Source organism: Monodon monoceros, unplaced genomic scaffold (genome assembly GCF_005190385.1).
Source record: "Monodon monoceros isolate NGI ecotype Baffin Bay Population unplaced genomic scaffold, NGI_Narwhal_1 Super_Scaffold_20, whole genome shotgun sequence".
NCBI classification, from domain to species: Eukaryota; Metazoa; Chordata; class Mammalia; order Artiodactyla; family Monodontidae; genus Monodon; species Monodon monoceros.
The window spans coordinates 32,050,432-32,071,329 of NW_021703777.1; the positions used below are offsets into that span (position 1 = coordinate 32,050,432).

Genomic DNA, 20,898 nt, shown 5'->3' on the forward strand with positions numbered 1-20,898 from the left:
AAATGAAAATAAATATCTTTACCAAAAGTTGAAGTGAGAAAAGTGTGGCTATTCTATACTAATTAAAAGAACTTGGAAACTTGCAAGAAATTCCCAGGAAACTCTGAGTTTGGATAAGTTTTTCATGTGATTGGGTAAAAAGATACAGCTATATATTTAGGCCAGTGGTCCTCAACCAAGGGCGATGATACCCCCCAAGGGACATTTGGCAATGCCTGGAGACAATCTGGTGTCACAGCTGTGTTGGGGGGAGGGGTAGAGGAAAGGTTGCTGTTAAACATCCTACAATTCACAGGACAGCCGCCTGCAACAAAGAATTATCTGGCCCAAAATATCAATATGTCAAGTTAGAGAACGCCTGATTTATTTTTTTCTTTTTCTTCTTATTTTTTTATTGAAGTATAGTTAATTTACAATATTGTGTTAATTACTGCTGTACAGCGAAGTGATTCAGTTATACATATATATATACATTCTTTTTTTAAAAATTCCTTTCCATTGTGGTTTATCACAGGATATTGAATATAGTTCTCTGTGCTCTACAGTAGGACCTTGTTGTTTATCCATTGTAGAGAACAGCTGATTTAGAGTGTGAGAAAAAGCCATGGGGTTCTGAGAGCTTCGAGGCTTTGTACCATCAATTTTTTAAATTAAATGATTGAGGTAGATTGAAATAGACGTGGACCCTCAAAATCTCTTCTCTCAAAGGCAGTAATTATGTCATGTCTTATTCACTCTGTTCTTCAGTTATTACTTTTTAAAGATGATGAAAGGCACAGAAGATGTTTCTTGACAAAATATAGTGTTTGGATAGTTTTTTTTTTATTTTTTACTATTTCCGTGTGGATCTTATTATAATAACCACCTCTGATAACTGTCTTCCAGGCTCCCAGAAATAGATTCTGCTCTTCAGTTCATCTCAGAAATCATCCATCAGTTAACCGACCAAAAGGCCAGCATTGTGGATGACATCCATTCTACCTTTGATGAGCTCCAGAAGACTTTAAATGTGCGCAAGAGCGTGCTGCTTATGGAGCTGGAAGTCAACTATGGTCTCAAACACAAAGTAAGACTCCACCCTTTCCTACAGACATCCTGTCAGAGGTGCACTATCGGGGGCCTCCCTGGCGCTAGCTTACTGTGTTCTACCAGCGGTAAAGGGGACTCAAATGGGTTAAGTGTCACTGTTGTTCACTAAACAGCAGTTTTTATTTAGTGGCTTATCCAGCTATTTCTTCCTTCCTGTTTTCAGCAGAACTATGATTCTGTGGCCTTAAGTACCACTTGATAACTTGACACAAGGCAAAGTTGAATATAAAGTAATGCTTTCAGGATTTAGGGTTAAACTGGATTGTTTTCCTTCCTTAATTATAATGTCTAATCGTCTCTTAATTGCTCTCTCACCCACACCAACCTGTTAGTCAACTTCAGAGTGAACCCTTTCAGCCTTTGTTTAACTCTGCACATCCCATCACAAAACCAGGGATGAAAGCTTCCGATATTCAGGTGTGGAGTTTTCGTTTGTCTGGTTTCTGTTCCTTTAGGTGGTGACAGGGAAGCTTTGGACATTAGACAAAGATACTGAATAATGAATAAAATTTCAGATGTCAGGCATAGCAATCTGGCTGCCAAGCTGTCGGTGACATTTCTGCTTGCGCCTATCCAAGACACATGACCCCGTAAATATGTGTGTGGGAGAGACAGGCGAGGAGGAAGGGAAAGAGAAGGGACTGGTAAGCGATTTAGGATTCAGCGTGAGAACGAGGTTCGCTGGGTTAAACCGAACACCCCCTGCCGGGGGCCAAGAGCGCGGGCAGGTGCGGGCCCGGGCGCCCTGGGAAGAGCTCACCCGGCTTGGTTTCCCCGCAGGTCCTCCAGTCGCAGCTGGATACTCTGCTTGAGGGGCAGGAGAGTATCAAGAGCTGCAGCAGCTTCACGGCGCAGGCCCTCAACCACGGCACGGAGACGGAGGTGCTGCTTGTGAAGAAGCAGATGAGCGAGAAGCTGAACGAACTGGCGGACCAGGATTTTCCGCTGCACCCGCGAGAAAACGACCAGCTGGACTTCATCGTGGAGACCGAGGGGCTCAAGAAGTCCATCCACAACCTCGGGACGATTTTAACCACCAACGCCGTCGCCTCCGAGACGGTGGCCACGGGCGAGGGGCTGCGGCAGACCATCATCGGGCAGCCCATGTCCGTTACCATAACAACCAAGGACAAAGACGGCGAGCTGTGCAAAACGGGCAACGCCTACATCACGGCGGAGCTGAGCACGCCCGACGGCAGCGTGGCGGACGGGGAGATCCTGGACAACAAGAACGGCACGTACGAGTTCCTGTACACAGTACAGAAAGAGGGCGACTTCACCCTGTCCCTGCGGCTCTACGACCAGCACATCCGCGGCAGCCCGTTTAAGCTGAAGGTGATCCGGTCGGCGGACGTGTCCCCCACCACTGAGGGCGTGAAGAGGCGCGTAAAGTCCCCGGGGAGCGGCCATGTGAAGCAGAAGGCTGTGAAGAGACCCGCTAGCATGTACAGCACCGGGAAACGAAAAGAGAATCCCATCGAAGACGATCTGATCTTCCGCGTGGGTAAGGGGGAGGCGGCGCTGCACCTGAATTCTGAGCTTTGCTTTGGTTAAGGGGTGACTGGGAAAGTGTTGCAAATTGCAGCTTTGCAGGTCACAACTAAGGCTGACGAGATACGCGTGTATTTTATTAGGTGAGCTCATGCAGTCTCCTTCTCCGGAGATTTTATGATTTATTTTCCCCTCCTCCCCCCTCCCCCCTCCCCCCCTCCTTCTCCCCCCCCCCCCCCCCCCCGCCTCTCTCCCGTTCTTCCCCCCTCTCCCTCCTCCTCCTTAACACACAAGTGCTGCACATTCATTATGGAAAATTAGAAACTGAAAATAAGCAAAAAGAGAATTAGAAAAATCACAGCACTCATAATCTGGACTTTTTTTTTGGTAGCAGATTTTTTTACTTTTTATTTTATATTGGAGCATAGGTGATTAACAATGTTGTGTTAGTTTCAAGTGTACAGCAAAGTTATACATATACATGTATATATTGTTTTTCAAATTCTTTTCCCATTTAGGTTGTTACCTAATACTGAGTAGAGTTCCCTGTGCTATTTTAAATATAGCACTGTGTACATAATCTGGACATTTTAAAGGAACTGTTGGCAACCTTCCCCTCCGCCCCCCTGTGGGAATGTCTAGAGTACTCCTGCCTAACCCCAAGGCAGAGAGATACTTCTACCACATAAGTTCACTCATCTCTCTGGAATTTGCCAGCGTGGGCTATAACTGTGGGCAGAGGGTCTGATGCCTTCCTGTCACTGCTTCCTCATTGTAAGGACGGGGGGTGAGGGACATGGTGCATTGCAAGTTGTCATGTCCAGTCGCCTGTAGCTGGAGAGCAGCCCCGAAGAGAAAGGGGTGGGTGGAAACCTGGAGAATGGAATGGTGTTGGGGCGAAATGGAAGCAAGAAGGTTTAGGATGAGCCACGAGATTTGGGGATGCAAATAGCCCTTCCCTTGTCAGATTTATTGCGTCAGATGTTTTGAAGCTGTTTATTTTCTCAATAGAAAGCAAACTAAACGTAAACAGCCAACAATTTGATAATTTTTAAAAATTTATTTATTTTTTGGCTGTCCCACACGGCATGTGGGATCTTAGTTCCCTGATCAGGGATCGAACCCATGTCCCCTGCAGTGGAAGCATGGAGTCTTAACCACTGGACCGCCAGGGAAGTCCCCACAATTTGATCATTCTTAAGAAAAAAGTCAGCATGTTAGCTACCATATCCAAAAGTGGCTCCAGCCTGCTTCTCTTTCTGCTTCTTCAGTCCTACAATGCAGTATATCTAAAAAGAGGCTGCGAGGTATGTTCACTGACACGTGTAGAAAAACAATTCTGTGGTTCAGAAAGATTGGGGAAAGCTTAGCTTAAGTGAAGGAATCAGATTTTTTTTTTTTTTTTTTTACTATAGTACCTTTAGAATCTGTTGATGTGCACAGTTTTTTGTTTGTCTTTTTACTGCCACACTGGCAGTCTCAAAGGCAGTGGAGGGATAACAGGCAGCACTTCCAAACTTGTCTGACCATAGAATTTTTTCCATGGAACATCTTGGGAAAATAAGGCTCCTTGGAGCATTCTTGGGCAAAAGCTACTCCATTATTATTCATTTCTCTTTATTATTTAGTATTCTATATTATTTATTATTCTTTAGGGTGAATCTTGGTAAAGACCATGATATGGTAAGGAAACTCTCCACTCAGGGCATGGAGGCCCTCGTGCATTCACTGGCTGTTTACGCAGTGTGGGTACAGAAGCCATTGAGATACCTGCCAAAGCAGAGTGGGTGGGCCAGGACAGGCGCAGGATTGGAGCCTCCCAGGCCTGCCACTCCGGTTCTACCACTTATTTCAACCTTGGCCAGGTCTCTCAGCTTCCCTGGCCTTCAGTTTCCATGTCCATAAAAAGAAAAGATAAAAATATCAGCTTCTCAGGACTCAGTTCCAAGCTTAATGCCTGGCATGTAGGAGGAGCTAAATAAAGAGAATGATTGTTTTTGCACATGCCATTAAGGCTGTTAGGTGTTCCTTGCTGCCTTTTCTTCTAAAACAATTGACCTTGCTGCTCCCCATTGATCTGCATTAAGAACAAATTCTGTCTCGCATTTAGAATCTCCCCTCCCCCAGCCAAGGGACCCCAGTCCACTTCCCAGGCAGTGTGCAGAGTGGAAAAAGGCCCAGATCTGGGTCTGATTCTGATTCTCTTTGCCAGCTGACAACTGGCTTGCCCCTTCTTAACCTGGTTTCTTCCTCTGTAAAATAAAGGGAATGAAATATTACCTAATTCTTAAGGTTGCTGGGGGGGTGAAATGAGAAGGAATTCTTATAATACGGCTGGTACTTGCCTATGTACAGTAACTGCTCAGTTAATGGTGGCAATCATTTTACTATTGTTACAATTATCAATCATCACCCTTCCACCTGTGATTCTCACCTGAGAAAAGAGATATATCTCTTAGGGTGTTTTTCCCCCAACTATATTTATTCTGAATGCCCAGCTCCCACCCTACAGGGAAGGGGATACACTCTTCTCCCCTCCTACCCATTGAGAAATGCAGCCGTAGTGATTCACTGGCACTGGTGGGAAGGTGTTTAAATGTTGAAGCATTTGTAAAATGCTTAGAACAGTACCTGGCATACAGCACTAGGTCCAGGTTTATTAATGCTGGTGCTGCCATAACAAAATACCACAGACTGGCTGACTTAAACAACAGAAATTTATTTTCTCACAGTTCTGGAGTTAAAGGTGGCGGCAAGGTTGGTTTCTTGGGAGGCCTCTCTTCTTGGCTTGGAGATGGCCGCCTCCTGGCTGCTTTGTCCTCTCATGGTTGTCCCTCTGTGCACGCACACCCCCCTGGTGTTTCTTCCTCTTCTTAGAAAGACACCAGTCATATTGGGTTAGGGCCTCACCCTAATGGCCTCATTTTAAGTTAATCACCTTTAAAGATCTTAACTCCAGGGCTTCCCTGGTGGCGCAGTGGTTGAGAGTCCGCCTGCCGATGCAGGGGACACGGGTTCGTGCCCCGGTCCGGGAAGATCCCACATGCCGTGGAGCGGCTAGGCCCATGAGCCATGGCCGCTGAGCCTGCACGTCCGGAGCCTGTGCTCTGCAATGGGAGAGGCCACAATACTAATAGCATGGATTAGGAGAAGGAATTTAAACCAGACGTGAAGGACCAATACAACTTATCCAAGTCGAAATGGCATCCTGGGCAAGGGACCAGTGTGGAGGACAAAGGCAAGGGGAAGAGGAGTGAACGTGATTAATGTTTTAGGGGGGACACATCCATGAGAAGATGCAGGGGGAACAAAGGTCGGAGGGGTGGAAAGTGGCTGGGGCACTGGGGAGAGGAGCTGGAGAGGTGAGTGTTGGAGTCCACAGCTCCTTGAACACCCTCTATGCTTTCACACCTGGGCACCTCCATCCATGAATTCTTTGCCCAATTTTATCCTTCCCTCAAGTCCCACCTTCTATTTTAGAATCCACTGTGGTGGATTATTATTTCTGCTGAGGTCTTATTTCCTGATGATATTACGCATTACTTGAGGTCAAAGATGACATCTTTAATCATTTATAATCCCCAACCCACAAGAGCACTTTGCCTAAGTACTTTGCCTATCTGAATCGAATCAAGTCATGACTTACTGCATGATTTAACTTCCTGCTCACCACTGTCAGATTCCAGTTTTGAAGCCCAGGGACACACAGACCAGGCAACAAAGCACCAAGCTCAAGGGCAATCATCACATGTATTCCCATGCACAGAACTGTGCTAGGCAGTATTAGACAAGCAGTACTGGCCTTCTGAGAACCTGTCTTTTCAAAATCTATACTGTTGGCTACATACGGGGAGAGTTTATATAAATAATTAGAAGAGTTCAACTTTCTTTTACAGTTATAGCTTTGTTTTCGGACTCTAAGCTTGTTTGTACTGTACAGTCAGGTTGTTAGGTGGTTGTTCCACGATACTGGCACATTCACGATTAGAACAGCTCCCCCTCTGCATGTACTGAAGTCAGAATTCATTCAAATCCAAATACACACATAAGCTGGCAACTGGGGTTCTGCTGTTCCCTCAACTGGTCCCACATACTGAGCTTCTTGAGGCACTGATTTCATGTCGTAAGCTACATAGTTTTCATAAAACATGTATCAGGATTCATTTAACAACCCTAAATAACGTGTGTTAATTTTGTGTATTTGTGAAAGGGAGCCATCACTTTCTGTGCGATATAAAGGATTTCCAGGGGTAATTTTGACTCACATTTTCACCTTCCTCCCTGATTATCCAGCCCTGTAGTTAGATGGGCCCTTGCTGTTTGAGCTCCTACTATGTGCCTCATACGTGGCTGGGTCCTGGTATAAAGGGAGGGGTGAGATTCTGACCCTGACCTAGAGGAGGCCATAGTCTGGAAGGGAACAGGCGTGTGACAAATGTGGTACCTTCAGTATGCGTACCTTCAGAGGCTGGGGTGGGGTGGGGGATAAGGCTGGCAAGCAGCAGGAGTTAAGGAAGGATCTAGAGATGATATCTAAACCAAAGCTGGCCTTGAAAGAGAAAGAGGCTGTCAGATGAAAGGAGGAAAAGGGAGGTTTAGATGAAGGGAAAGAAGATGAGAAACTAAGTAGTTTCGAGGAACTGTAAATAATTCCATTACCTGGAGTGTTAAACGAAGTAAGATAGCAGAGAAGAGGTTCTGTTTCCTTGCAAAGGAGCTGAGACTTTGTTCTGTATACCTGTGTTTCCCATAAAGCACTTGAATTCCTTGGGGTGCTTGGTAAAAATGAGAATTCCTGAATTCCATACTGCATTTACAGAATCAGAATCTCTGGGAGAGGGACCAGGAATCTGCATTCTACCAGCTCCACGATGCTTCTGCACGCTGAGGTTTGAGAACCATGTGGGTGATGAGGAGGCACTGAACAGTGTAATGTAATGTAGTGACTTGCTGAGACACTGATTTTTAAAGAGGCTGGGGACATTATAGGGGATCTACTGACAGTGTCCCCCGGGAAGCAGGGAGCTGCTTCCTGTTGCAGTAGTCCATGTGAGCTGTTACAAGTGCCAGAACTAAGAGTGATGCGCTGGAGTAGAGAGGACGTGGCAGATTTATAACACGCGTAGGAGGGAGAGCGCAGGACTTGAGGACCAAATTGAACTTCCAGCTGTTTGACTTGAGTGATGTAGGGGCGTGAGGTAGAAGAGTGAATGGTTAAAGCTGTGGCCTCGGAGGCTACACAGCCTTGGGTTCCAGCCCCAGCACTGCCACTTTCCTACCCATGCAGTTGGGGAAGTTACTTCACCTCCAGTTGCCCCTCTCCAACCCTCCGCCTCTGAACCCCAAGTCTGATCTCTTTTCTGAGTTTGGTTTTTTTTAAGACTCCACATATAAGTGAGATCATACAGTATTTGTCATTTTCTGTCCGACTTATTTCACTTAGCATAATACATTCAAGGTCCACCCATGTTGTTGCAAACGGTAGGATTTTTCTCCCTTTTATGGTTGAATAATGTTCATACATGCACACACACACACGGCCCACAACTTCTTTATGCATTCATCCATCGATGGACACTTAGGTTGCTTCCATGTCTTGGCTGTTGTAAATAGTGCTTCTGTGAACATGTGGGTGCATGTATCTTTTCGAGTTAGGGTTTTTGTTTCCTATGCAAAAATACCCAGAAGTGGAATAGCTGGATCATATGGTAGCTCTATTTTTAATTTTCAAAGGTCCTTTATACTGTTTTCCATAGCGGCTGTACCAATTTACCATCCCACCAACAGTGCACAAGGACCAACAGTCCACATCCATGCCAGCATTTTTTATCTCTTGTCTTTTTGTTGATGGCCATTCTCACAGGCATGAGGTGGTATCTTGTTGTGTTTTTAATTTGCATTTCCCTAATGACTAGTGATGTTGAGCATCTTTTCATGTGGCCTTTGGTGAATCTTCTTTGGAAAAATGTCTATTCTGGTCCTTTTCCCATTTTTTAATTGGGTTATTTAGTTTTCTGCTACTGAATTGTATGAGTTCTTTATGTATTTTAGATATTAACCCCTTATCAGATATATGGTGTGCAAATATTTTTGCCCATCCTGTAGGTTGTCTTTTCACATTATTTTTATAAATTTATTTTATTTTACCTTTGGCTGCATTGGGTCTTCGTTGCTGCGCGCGGGCTTTCTCTAGTTGCGGTGAGCTGGGACTACTCTTTGTTGCGGTGTGCAGGCTTCTCGTTGAGGTAGCTTCTCTTGTTTGGAGCACGGGATCTAGGCACGTGGGCTTCAGTAGCTGTGGCTTGTGGGCTCTGGGGCACGTGGGCTTCAGTGGTTGTGGCTCGTGGGCTATAGTGCGCGGGCTCAGTAGTTGTGGTGCACGGGCTTAGTTGCTCCACGGCATGTGGGATCTTCCTGGACCAGGGATTGAACCCATGTCCCCTGCATTGCCAGGCGGATTCTTAACCACTGCGCCACCAGGGAAGTCCTTTTCACATTATTGATAGTTTCTTTTGCTCATTGACAGAAGTGTTTTAGTTTGGTATAGTCTCACTTCTTTATTTTTGCTTTCCTTGCTTGTGCTTTAGGTGTCATATCCAAAAAATCGTTCCCAAAGCTTGAGTCAGGGAACTCTATTCCTGTTTTCTTCCAGAAAGAAATTAGACCTGGTTTCAGGTCTTATATTTAATCCATTTCAAGTTAATTTTTGTCAATAGTGTAAGACGGGGGTCCAGTTTTGTTCTTTTTTTTTTTTTTTTTTTTGCAGTACATGGGCCTCTCACTGTTGTGGCCTCTCCCATTGTGGAGCACAAGCTCCAGACGCGCAAGCTCAGCGGCCATGGCTAACGGGCCTAGCTGCTCCGAGGCATGTGGGATCTTCCCGGACCGGGGCACGAACCCGTGTCCCCTGCATCGGCAGGCGGACTCTCAACCACTGTGCCACCAGAGAAGCCTCCAGTTTCATTCTTTTATGTGAATATTCTATTATCCTAGCACGAAGTTTTTTCTCTCTTGAGTATTCTTGGCTCCCTTGTCAAAATATTAGTTGACTGTATATATTTGGGTAATTTTCTTGGCTCTTGATTCTGTTCCATGGGTCTGTTTGTTTTTATGCCAGTACCATACTGTTTTGATTACTATAGCCTTATATTATAGCTTGAAATCAGGGAGTGTGATGCCTCCCTGCTTTGTTCTTTCTCAGAATTTCTTTGGCTGTTCAGGGTCTTTTGTGGTTCCATATAAATTTTAGGAATGTTATTTCTACTTCTGTAAAGATTGCCATTGGAATCTTGATAGGAATTTCATTGAATCTATAGATGGCTTTTGGTAGTATTAACATTTTAACAATATTAATTCTTCCAGTCCATGAACACAGAATACCTTTCCACTTATTTGTGTCTTTTTCAATTTCTTTCAATATCTTGTAGTTTTCAGAGTAGAGATCTTTCACAAACTCCTTGATTAAATTTATTCTTAAGTATTTTATCGTTTTTGATGCTATTATCAGGGAGATCAACATCTTTGTTTCTTTTTCAGAAAATTCATTGTTAGTGTATAGAAACGCTACTGAACTTTGTATGTTAATTTTGTATCTGCATCTTTACTGAATTCGTTGAAATCAGCCGTGATGGTAGTATTTACACAATAGAAACGGACCAATGCTACAAATCAGAACTCCTCCCCCAGCCCTACAGCCCCTGCCCCTCAAGAGTCAAATTACCAGGACAACATATAATCATCCTTAGCTTTGAAGGAATGGAGGCTCAGGAGAGCCCAGGAAGGAACCCAAGCCACCTGTAACTCTGATGCCCCTGCCTTTTTAATTGCACGCCGATTCCTCTTCATCTAAAATGTCCTTTAACTACTGTGGTTTTCCAAAGTTAAGATATATGACATCTCCCACACCTGAAAACGTAATGCATGCCCACTGTGAATGAGTTATTGTCTTACTCTAATATTGAATTGCAAAACAGTCCTGAAGGAGTGTAGGGAAGTGGCTTAGAGCATGTGTTGATTCCTTGAAACGCGGGGATTATTTTTCCCTGCACTGTCAGAGTTTGCTGACTAGAAGCCATGAGCTGGTTTTGTCAGCTACTAAAAAAATCATTGAACAACGGGGAAGCCTGAAGAGGTGGGAGGGAGTGAAAGAATTACAGATGAATTGTTTCAAATTATGCAATTCATCCACCATACCTTAATGAATCCTTGGGATGTGTTGAATGAACCGCTCATTTGTACTCTAGATCAGTGTGCTCTCTTGTCATATCAAATGGATGTGTGAAATCACTTAGCATGAGTTCAGAGGCTTTACAGGAAGGTGTGATATTTTACGCCCCTCTTCCCTGCCTCATCTCTGCAAACCATCACCTTCCCTCCCTAAAAGGAAGGGAGAGCATGCTAATTTGGCATCTGAGGTCATTATAGGAACCCTGTCCCCACCCCTTGAGAATCTCATCCTTGGAAACTCCTCTTGGATTTCAAATGTAAAATGATGCCACTGTTATGAGTTTCAGGCACTCCGCTGTGTTGTAGGATGCAACAGAGAACAGGACAGATGTTGCCTCGTCCCCCAGGGAGCTCATAGTTTAGTGAGGGAGACAGTGAACCAGTTAAAATGGAGCTTTCTGAAAGATTTAATGGAGAAAGCATGATCCATGTGAACCCAAAGGGTAATTGTCCTCACCTCAGAAACCTGATATCCTAAGGTCCAATTAGAAGCAATGTGTGTATTTAAAAAATATATAAAGGGTCGGGAGAACCAGGTTTTATTCTTTGCTCTGTCTCTTCCCTATCTTTGTGATATGCCTAGCTTCAATTTCTCATCTACAAAATGGAATGATAATATTTATCCTGCTAACTCTTGGGGTTGTTATAGGGAGTGCACAAGAGAATGTATATGAAAGTGCTGTAAATATTACTGAACACTTCCTTTTCCCATGATGTAATGTGGGTTGTAATTTACTCAGTCATTAATAATTCATTTAGGGACCCATTCATTCAGCAAACATACATTAACACGTACTTGGTTAAAGATCCCGTGTTAGACCCTATGTTTGGCTCAATTTCATCCTCTTGCATTATCCCACTCTAAGTATCTAGTTTCATTTAGCATTAATTTTCTTACTAAGTTGGAGTGGGGGTGAGAGGAAATTTACAGTTATTGATCCCCTGTTTCAATCCAGGGACTTATTACCTTACCTCTGTCATCTTCCTGGAGGCAAGGGCAGGAGCACAGATAGGAAGCTGTTGGTTTGAAAATTCATTCTGTGCTTCATAGGCTAGTTTAAAATCTGGGAAGTCTGGGGAAAACAAGTGTAATTATCTTATGGAATTGTTGTCAAATTGTTTATAATTACTTTTAAAACTCACATTACTCATTTTACTAGCCAAAATCTAACCATCAAGTGAAATCTTTTACATCAGAGTAGACAGGACAAGATTTTATAACTACTGTATATGTTTTATGTTACATTTATATTTGTTATGAAAGAACTAGTTTTCATTATTTAGAATACTTTGTGGAGGGTGGGGAAATTTTCTATAGACTAAATAGTATTTACTAAATATTTTGAAGAGGGATGCATGACCCCAAATTATTTCTAACTTCTGCAATTTCTGTTATTTTATTTTGGTCGCAAGACACTTTTATTTTGGTCCCAAGACACTTTACAAACACTTGGACTTCGGGCATTTCAGCGTAATGATACTATGCTGTAGTTCTGCATCATTACTCACCATTAAGATTTTTCTAGTTTAACTGCTAGTAAAAATAGTCAGCATTAATTGTCCCTCAAGAGTATGCTGGTGGATCTCCTTTAATCCTTAGGAGTAACTCTATGTTCCTGCTGTACTTAAAAAAACACAAATAGAGTTTTTTGTAAAAAAAAAAAAGAAAAATGATGATCCATAGCTCTGACAGGACAAAAGATGCTCATAAGAATCAAGTGTTGTTATGAAAATGCCAACCCCAGCTATTTGGAAACCGAGCCCTGTGGCTTAAAGAGAAAGATTTTTTAAAACAAATATAAAATTTAAATGGCAATGCCTGTTGCACATCTAGCTCTTTCAAAAGTATGTAAGCAATCTGGGACTAACAGATGTGCCTCCAACCCTGTGATTTTTTATTTACATGTGGGGCAGCAGACTCAAGCTCTAGTTAACTTGAGACCAAGAATAACAGGGGGGCCAACGCATCAGCCTGGAGCTTGGAGGGGGTTGGAGAACCTCCTGCCAGCAGTGTGGTCCTCTGCAATGTAGATGTGTTGCTCTCATGGCAGGTACTGAGCATCCTCACATTCACTTCAAACTGGGCAGAATCTTCCTTCTCCTTGGTCCAAATGGTACTGATACAGAGTCCAACTAAATGTCTTCCCAAGTTTTAAAATTATACCCCCAAGTACAATTCTTTCCCATTTATACTGACACTAAAAAATGTGTGTTTATTTCTGCAGAGAAAAAAAAAGTGCTAGTGTTTTTTGCTCATATATTTTCCTTCAGCATCACCTCTATTTTTTCCAAAGGACAATTAAATCTTTTTGGCTAAGGCACCCCTGAACTTCTACTAAAGCACGTGTCTCCATTTTTCCTTTCATTTCAAAACTCAACTGCTGCTGCCTGCAGAGGCTTCTCTGAATAGAATAGGCTTTGTCCTTAGCAGGATGGACCAAAGTTTAAATAGAAGAGGGCAGCAGGCAGGTTTAAGGACAGCAGACCAATGCTCATGTACTCTGTGCAGGTGCTTCTTACTCCCCTCCCCGTTTTCAGTATTTCTTTCCCCTGCCTGTATGTCCTCTGAGCCATGGGTGCACTTCCAATTTTACAAAAGCAGGATCTAGAACAGCCTGGGTTTTTCTTTACAGTCAATTCTTCTCCAGTCTCACTGGTAGGACTCTTTTTTATTATGTTTCTTTATTTGGTCCTCAGTTCTTCATCCCACTAATAATTTCCATGCTTCTATTTATCAACCTTTTTTTTTTGGCTGCATTGGGTCTTTGTTGCTGCGTGCAGGCTTTTTCCAGTTGTGGCGAGTGGGGGCTACTCTTCGTTGTGGTATGTGGGCTTCTCACTGTGGTGGCTTCTCTTGTTGCTGAGCACGGGCTCTAGGCGCGCAGGCTTCAGTAGTTGTGGCTCACGTGCTCTAGAGCACAGGCTCAGCAGCTGTGACACACGGGCTTAGTTACTCCACGACATGTGGGATCTTCCTGGACCAGGGCTCGAACCCATGTCCCCTGCATTGGCAGGTGGATTCTTAACCACTGTGCCACCAGGGAAGCCCTTTATCGTTTTTGATGAGTTAAGTTTTTATTCTTGAGAGACCCTGGCCTTGCCCCCACTACCTTTTAAAAAGTATTTATAAACTGAGTATTTTAGAAGAATTGTTTCTTTTCCTGGTCCTTCAGTTTTGCTGTACCTGTTAACCAGGTGTTACTCAGACATCAGAAGGAATGACCAAAAGCTAATACAAAGTGGGCACATACCTCCTTCAGGGGCCAACCACCCTTTACCCTGCCACCCACCAACAGATGCCAACACACCATTTTTAGAGTGTTAGCTGATCCCATGGACTTGAATACTATAGGGATTCTGTGCAGATCAGGTACAAAGATCATCTCTGCTGAAACATCTGAAATAAAGTAGAATCGTTTGTCCTACAACCTAGAAGACATTCTTTTGAGGATCTGGAAGATCCTCATGTTAGGATCTTCATGTTTCATGTTAGGAAGAGATAGAGAGGCGGTGAGTCATCTTGTTAGGGTCTAGGATCTCAATAAAGCAACTACCCGGTGGGTTTCGTGAGAACCAGGTGATAAGATGGTTCACCCAGCAGTTCTGTTGTTGATTTTGTTCTGAGTTTAATTATATGGCAGTCTTACTTCCTAAATGCAAAAACCAGTTTCCTAAGCAGGCTAAGCACGGGCTTGACATTGGCCATCGGCAGCATATCTTTTCTACTCTTTCCTGAGGCCCTGCATTGACGTCTAAAAACAAATATCAAGTTGCTATTTTGAATATGAATGAAATGATAAAACTGAGGCATAGTGCTCTCTCTCCAACTATGAAAATTTAAACCTCCTTCCTGATCATTTCTTTTTTTTTGCGGTATGCGGGCCTCTCACTATTGTGGCCTCTCCCGTTGCGGAGCACAGGCTCCGGACGCGCAGGCTCAGCGGCCATGGCTCACGGGCCCAGCCACTCTGCGGCATGTGGGATCTTCCCGGATCGGGGCACGAGCTCGTGTCCCCTGCATTGGCAGGCGGACTCTCAACCACTGCGCCACCAGGGAAGCCCACTTCCTGGTCATTTCTGAGCAAAGTTCCTTCTGTTAATATTTGCATGGTCTTATTAAAATAAGTTATAAACACTTCATTTGAAACAAAAACAAACATCTGTTAACTGTAGTCACCTTAGCTTTATTTTTTCACCTGCTTCATCTCTTCCATAAGAAACTCTAGAGGGATGAGAGTATGACTCGGATTAATTAATTTTCTTTTGCCTTTCTTATTTATTTAATCTAGAAAACATGGTCAGGATATCTTTTACAGGAAAGATACACAACTTATGAGACACCGAGTCTTTGAAAATAAATCACTCCAGTGTATGAAAATCAGCCCGCTAGTTTTATAACATCTCTGACCTTATGGTTTGTTAAAAGTGCTGAAAGTCAAGTGTCCAGGTGTCTAAGAGCTGCTGAGTGAGAGGGTGGGATTTTGGCAGAGCTCCCAAATAAGGCCCGCTCCTATAAAGTGTCCTTAATTGTAACATTAGTTTTTATAATTGTGTCTTTGTGAAATCTAAATATATTTTAATCATGTTAATATACAGCTATAGTTTAATAAGAGAAGATTGGTATTTACCCCTCGAAAGGTGATTTTGCAAAGACTTTACAGAATTGGTCTGGAAGAGAAGTTTAGTAGAATATGGATTAAGTCAGGGGAGGGGTTCCCCTTTTTTTTTAAGTGTAATTTAAAAAAACATTGCATTCTCAGGCTACCTATAGAAGACTGAATGTTCTCTTGCCGAAACTGAGAAATCTAACTCTCTATTGTTTGATTTTCTGTGCTTTTATCGTTTATTTTCAGGAACCAAAGGAAGAAATAAAGGGGAATTTACAAATCTTCAAGGGGTGGCAGCATCTACAAATGGGAAGATATTAATTGCAGACAGTAACAACCAGTGCGTGCAGGTATGGCCCCTAATTGTATACCTTTAACCACTTACACTGATAAATAGATAGACCTGCCTAGTTTCCTACTTAAGACTTAGGATGCAAGGAAAGAAAGGGAAGCTTATGATGTGTATATAAGCTTTTTTTCAAATAGAGTTTGCATGTTCTGACCTGTAGTACTTATGACGGATGCTCTTGCCTGTCTTTCCCACTCATTTCTATACTAGTTCACGTTCCAATGAATGTAATTTGTTTTCCAGATATTTTCCAATGATGGACAGTTCAGAAGTCGTTTTGGCATACGAGGACGCTCTCCCGGGCAGCTGCAGCGGCCCACGGGAGTGGCTGTGCATCCCAGTGGGGACATAATCATTGCAGATTATGATAATAAATGGGTCAGCATCTTCTCATCAGATGGGAAGTTTAAGGTAAGATTAACTACAGCTGGCCAGTCGAGAGAAGGGACAGGAAATACAAGATGAAATTGTCTTTTTCTTTGGATCTAGAGCCAATAAAATATTCAGTTTTTCATATGTAAAGACATCTTGACTTTGTTACATCTAAGTTTAATGAAGTGAGAGTCACAATGACATTGTCATAAATCTACTCATGTGTAACCTAAATGTGGCTTCATTTTATAAAGCAATTAGTTTGCTCAGTTGCTTTCTTTTATACATTTTAAAAAATATTCTTTTCCATTATAGTTTATCCCAGGGGATTAGATATAGTTCCTTGTGCTATACAGTAAGACCTTGTTGTTTATCCATTCTAAATGTAATTGTTTGCATCTACTAACTCCAAATTCCCAGTACATCCCTCTCCCTCCCCTGCTCCTTCTTGGTAACCGGAAGTCTGTTCTCTATGTCTGTGAGTCTGTTTCTGTTTCATAGATAGGTTCATTTGTGCCATATTTCAGATTCCATATATAAGTGATATCATATGGTATTTGTCTTTCTCTTTCTGAATTACTTCACTTAGTATGATAATCTCTAGTTACGTCCATGTTGCTGCAGATGGCATTATTTTGTTCTTTTTAATGGATGAGTAGTATTTTATTGTCTATATGTACCACATCTTCTTTATCCATTCATCTGTCAATGGACATTTAGTTTGTTTCTATGTCTTGGCTATTGTGAGTAGTGCTGCTATGAACATAGGGGTGCATGTATCTTTTTGATTTAGAGTTTTGTCCGGGTATATGCCCAGTAGTGGGATTGCAGGATCATATGGTAGTTCTATTTTTAGTTTTCTGAGGAACCTCCATACTGTTTTCCATAGTGGCTGCACCAATTTACATTCCCACCAACAGTGCAGGAGGGTTCCTTTTTCTCCACACCCTCTCCAGCATTTGTTACTTGTAGACTTTTTAATGATGGCCGTTCTGACTAGTGTGAGGTGGTACCTCATTGCAGTTTTGATTTGCATTTCTCTAATAATTAGTGATGTTGAGCATCTTTTCATGTGCCTACCGGCCATGTGTATGTCTTCTTTGGAGAAATGCCTATTAAGTTCTTCTGTGCATTTTTCAATTGGGTTGTTTGTTTTTTTGTTGTTGAGTTGTATGAGTTGTTTGTATATTTTGGAGATTAAGCCCTTGTCAGTCACATCATTTGCAAATATTGATATTTTCTCCCATTCTGTAGGTTGTCTTTTTGTGTTTTTTTGTGTGTTTTTTTTGGTGGTTTTTTTTTTTTTTTTTTATAGTTTCCTTTGCTCTGCAAACAGCTTGTAAGTTTGATTAGGTCCCATTTGTTTATTTCTGTTTTTATTTCTATTGCCTTGGGAGACTGACCTAAGAACACATTGGTACGATTTATATCAGAGAATGTTTTGCCTGTGCTCTCTTGTAGGAGTTTTATGGTGTCATGTCTTAAAGCCTTTAAGCCATTTTGAGTTTATTTTTGTGTATGGTGTGAGGGTGTGTTCTAACTTCATTGACTTACATGTGACTGTCCAACTTTCCCAGCACCACTTGCTGAAGAGACTTTTTCCCATTTTATACTCTTGCCTCCTTTGTTGAAGATTAATTGACTGTAGGTGTGTGGGTTTATTTCTGGGCTCTCTATTCTGTTCCATTGATCCGTATGTCTGCTTTTGTACCAATACCACACTGTCTTGATTACTGTAGCTTTGTAGTATTGTCTGAAGTCTGGGAGAGTTATGCATCCTGCTTTGTTTTTTTCCTCAGGATTGCTTTGGCAATTCTGGGTCTTTTATGGTTCCATATAAAGTTTTGGATTATTTGCTTTAGTTCTGTGGAAAATGTCATGGATAATGTTTTTTTTTTTTAATACTGTCAGGTTTACCTCAATTCAATGAAAAACAACAACCTTTAGAAAAGGCTATTAAGAGGCAATTTATATTTCCCAAATTAGCCTACAAGTTGTCATTTATGAAGTTCCTTCTACTTTCTCAGTTCCTATCTATCAGTACTTTCTGTGATAGATGATATGGGAGAAACAGAATTAATAAGACATGGTCCCTACCTTTTAAAAATGTAGAAGCCTTTTGAGGAAAAAAGACAAATACACAAGAGATAACAGAAAACAATTCATGTCAGCCTTTAAGCAATCATAAATTGTTTGGTACAATCTAGAACCATAGTATTATAGTATATGATATAGGAATTGGAGGGAAAAGAAAACCGGGGCCAGCTTCATGGAGAAAATGTGAGTGAGCTACACTTGGAGGGATCCCATCATTTGATGCACTTGCTGTTACTCCCAGCATCATCCTCTGTTTCTTCATCCAGTCAGTCACTGAAGAGTAGAGAGCCCTTTGATGACAACAGAAATCTCTCTTCTAAGGTGTCATCAAAGAATATTGTCATCCAGCCCATTTTCCACATTTGTTCACAAGAAGATTATGAAACACTTTGTCACAGGTGTTTTGAAGGCCATGTTCACTCTGCCTTCCACATTCCCCCGTCCAGGCTTCTCTTTGTGTTGACAACATGAGCTTTAAGTCAGATCAAACCACTGGAATCCCAGCTCTACGGTTTATTAACTGTTTGGCCTTTGGCAAATTATATGACTTCCTTGAGCCTCAATAGCCTCATATTTCAAATCTGGATTTTAAAAATCTGTCTTACAGGATTTGGGCAAGGGTTACATGAGATTTTATTTCTGGATTGTATATGTGCCTTGTATGAAATAGGCATCGAAGAAGAGTTCTTTTCCAGTGCCTCTAATGACCCTGCCCAAAACATGACGTCTGTTTGATCAGCTGTGATTTTGGCTGCATGACCTCATACCACCTGCTGGTGGTCACTCCTTCTTTGTCCAAACTTACAGAGATGACGCTCTTCATAATCGATTCTGGAATTCAGAAGATACACGAAGTTCACTCATTAGTCTCTTATTGGAGGAATTTATATTTTCCTTTTTAAAGTCATTGGATCACCACAGTCACCTCATCATTTTCATTAAAAGAAGTTACTTATGTAATTATTCACCCTCAACTTGGAGCCTCTGTTTTGCATGGGGCAGCATGTTTTCAATCTAGGAGAATAAAAACTGTCATCTCTAATTCCACCGTATTGCACAAGAATCTTCAATTGTCATTGATTCGTTTTGTTCCACTAGAGATTTGATGACTCTGTATGATGGCCATATACACAGGAAGTTCTTTTGCCTTTCTGCATCTCTAACTTCCTCCTCTTCTTTCTGTTTTCATAATTGTATTTGTGGTAAGACATACCCAAATATGACAGCTTTAACATCAATAGAATGAACAATGTTTAGCGACCTCTTGAAAGTACCCCTTTAGTTTGGAGACAACCCATTTGTTCTGGTTTCATACCTTAGCAAAACTATGACCTGTCTTTTCAAATTTAGAAACTAACACTAAAATAGTTATTGAAACAGTTTTTTATCTACTTTATTGAAACACTTTATCTCTAATATATTAAATTGAAACAAAGGTTTTATATTTAAGAGAGAAGCGTTTCCTAAATTAAGTATTTTTCACTCAGTGATTCAGTGTTCTAAATGTAATAGCCTTTCTTCTTGGAAGAACTGGATTCTGATAGTTGGAATACTGTTGGTAACAATTGGAATAAACACGAAAGAACACTCATGCCCCCTAGAGGATTGGGGGAATGGATATGGTGTAGTTTCATCATATTCCCTTTTTTTAATAGATACTGATCAAAACCCAAAGGGTAAAAGGATAGCAAGTGAAAACACTTTTGTAGTTTAATGGGATTTCCTCCAAGCCTGATGGCCATGACCATAAACAGAGAGAGACTTATTTTCTTCTTCGGTGGAATTCAGTAAAATTAAACAGGTGCTCAGAAAGACAAACTTTTAACAGCAATGTGGATTCTCTGTATTTATTCCTAGTAGTTCTAGGGATAAAATTTCTTATCTCCTTTTCTTTCTTTTACTCACCAATTTCTTAGCCCTGATTTTCATTCCTCTCTGCCTCGAATTTTTTCCTTTCCATCTTCCCTCCATCTAGGAAATTTTTGTGACCCCAGAACAGATGCAGAGACCCCTGGCCACCACGTATTCTAAAATATCTCATCTCTTCCCTCTTCAATTTAAGGACCTATTTGTTGAGTTAAATACTTTCATTTAACTTTTCCAAAGCCAGGGTCTAAAATATCCTTGCTTATTGTTCTGTTTAAGATGGCGGACACATTGTCAGGACACATTGTCTTATTTCCCTTGGTAGAATCTAGTGCAGCTAAACGGGGAGTGATGAAAGGAAATGGAAGGAAAAGAGGTTTTGGTTCAACATTTAACTTTTTTCTTTTAGAAGTGCACTAGTTCTGATTGTATAATAGAATGGCACTGGTCCCTTATTTTCTGTTTTTATGCTACATAGTTATCATCCACTTGGTATTATATGGCTGAGTCATTCTAAGTAACAAACACTGTTCATAATATTAGGTAGTGATAATATTCTTCTTAATACTCAAGAGTTTCCTCTCTTCCTTTTGATCTCTACGGACATATCTTCCATTCTGACATGAAAGAAAGTATATATATATTTTTTTGCAAGCTATTATGTTATAGTCTCTGATCTTTGGGCTAGATTGCAAAATCAGAATTAAATTAACCAACAGATTCCCTTGCAAGAATGCCAGTGTTTCCTTCCTAAGTAAATGTACCTCTTTATTCTAAAGAGATCAAATCTGAATCTCAGTC

General features: G+C 41.7%; 1 protein-coding gene across 2 annotated transcripts in view; it reads left to right on the plus strand.

Moving 5' to 3' along the window:
* TRIM2 (tripartite motif containing 2) overlaps positions 1–20,898 on the plus strand; it is a 119,657-nt gene that overhangs the window by 80,263 nt on the left and 18,496 nt on the right. For both annotated transcript variants that reach the window (XM_029235676.1, XM_029235677.1), the window contains exons 5-8: positions 886–1,066; positions 1,870–2,593; positions 15,660–15,763; positions 16,006–16,173. In XM_029235676.1, the coding sequence (XP_029091509.1) occupies positions 886–1,066; positions 1,870–2,593; positions 15,660–15,763; positions 16,006–16,173 (1,177 nt within the window). The remainder of the gene's footprint in view (positions 1–885; positions 1,067–1,869; positions 2,594–15,659; positions 15,764–16,005; positions 16,174–20,898) is intronic.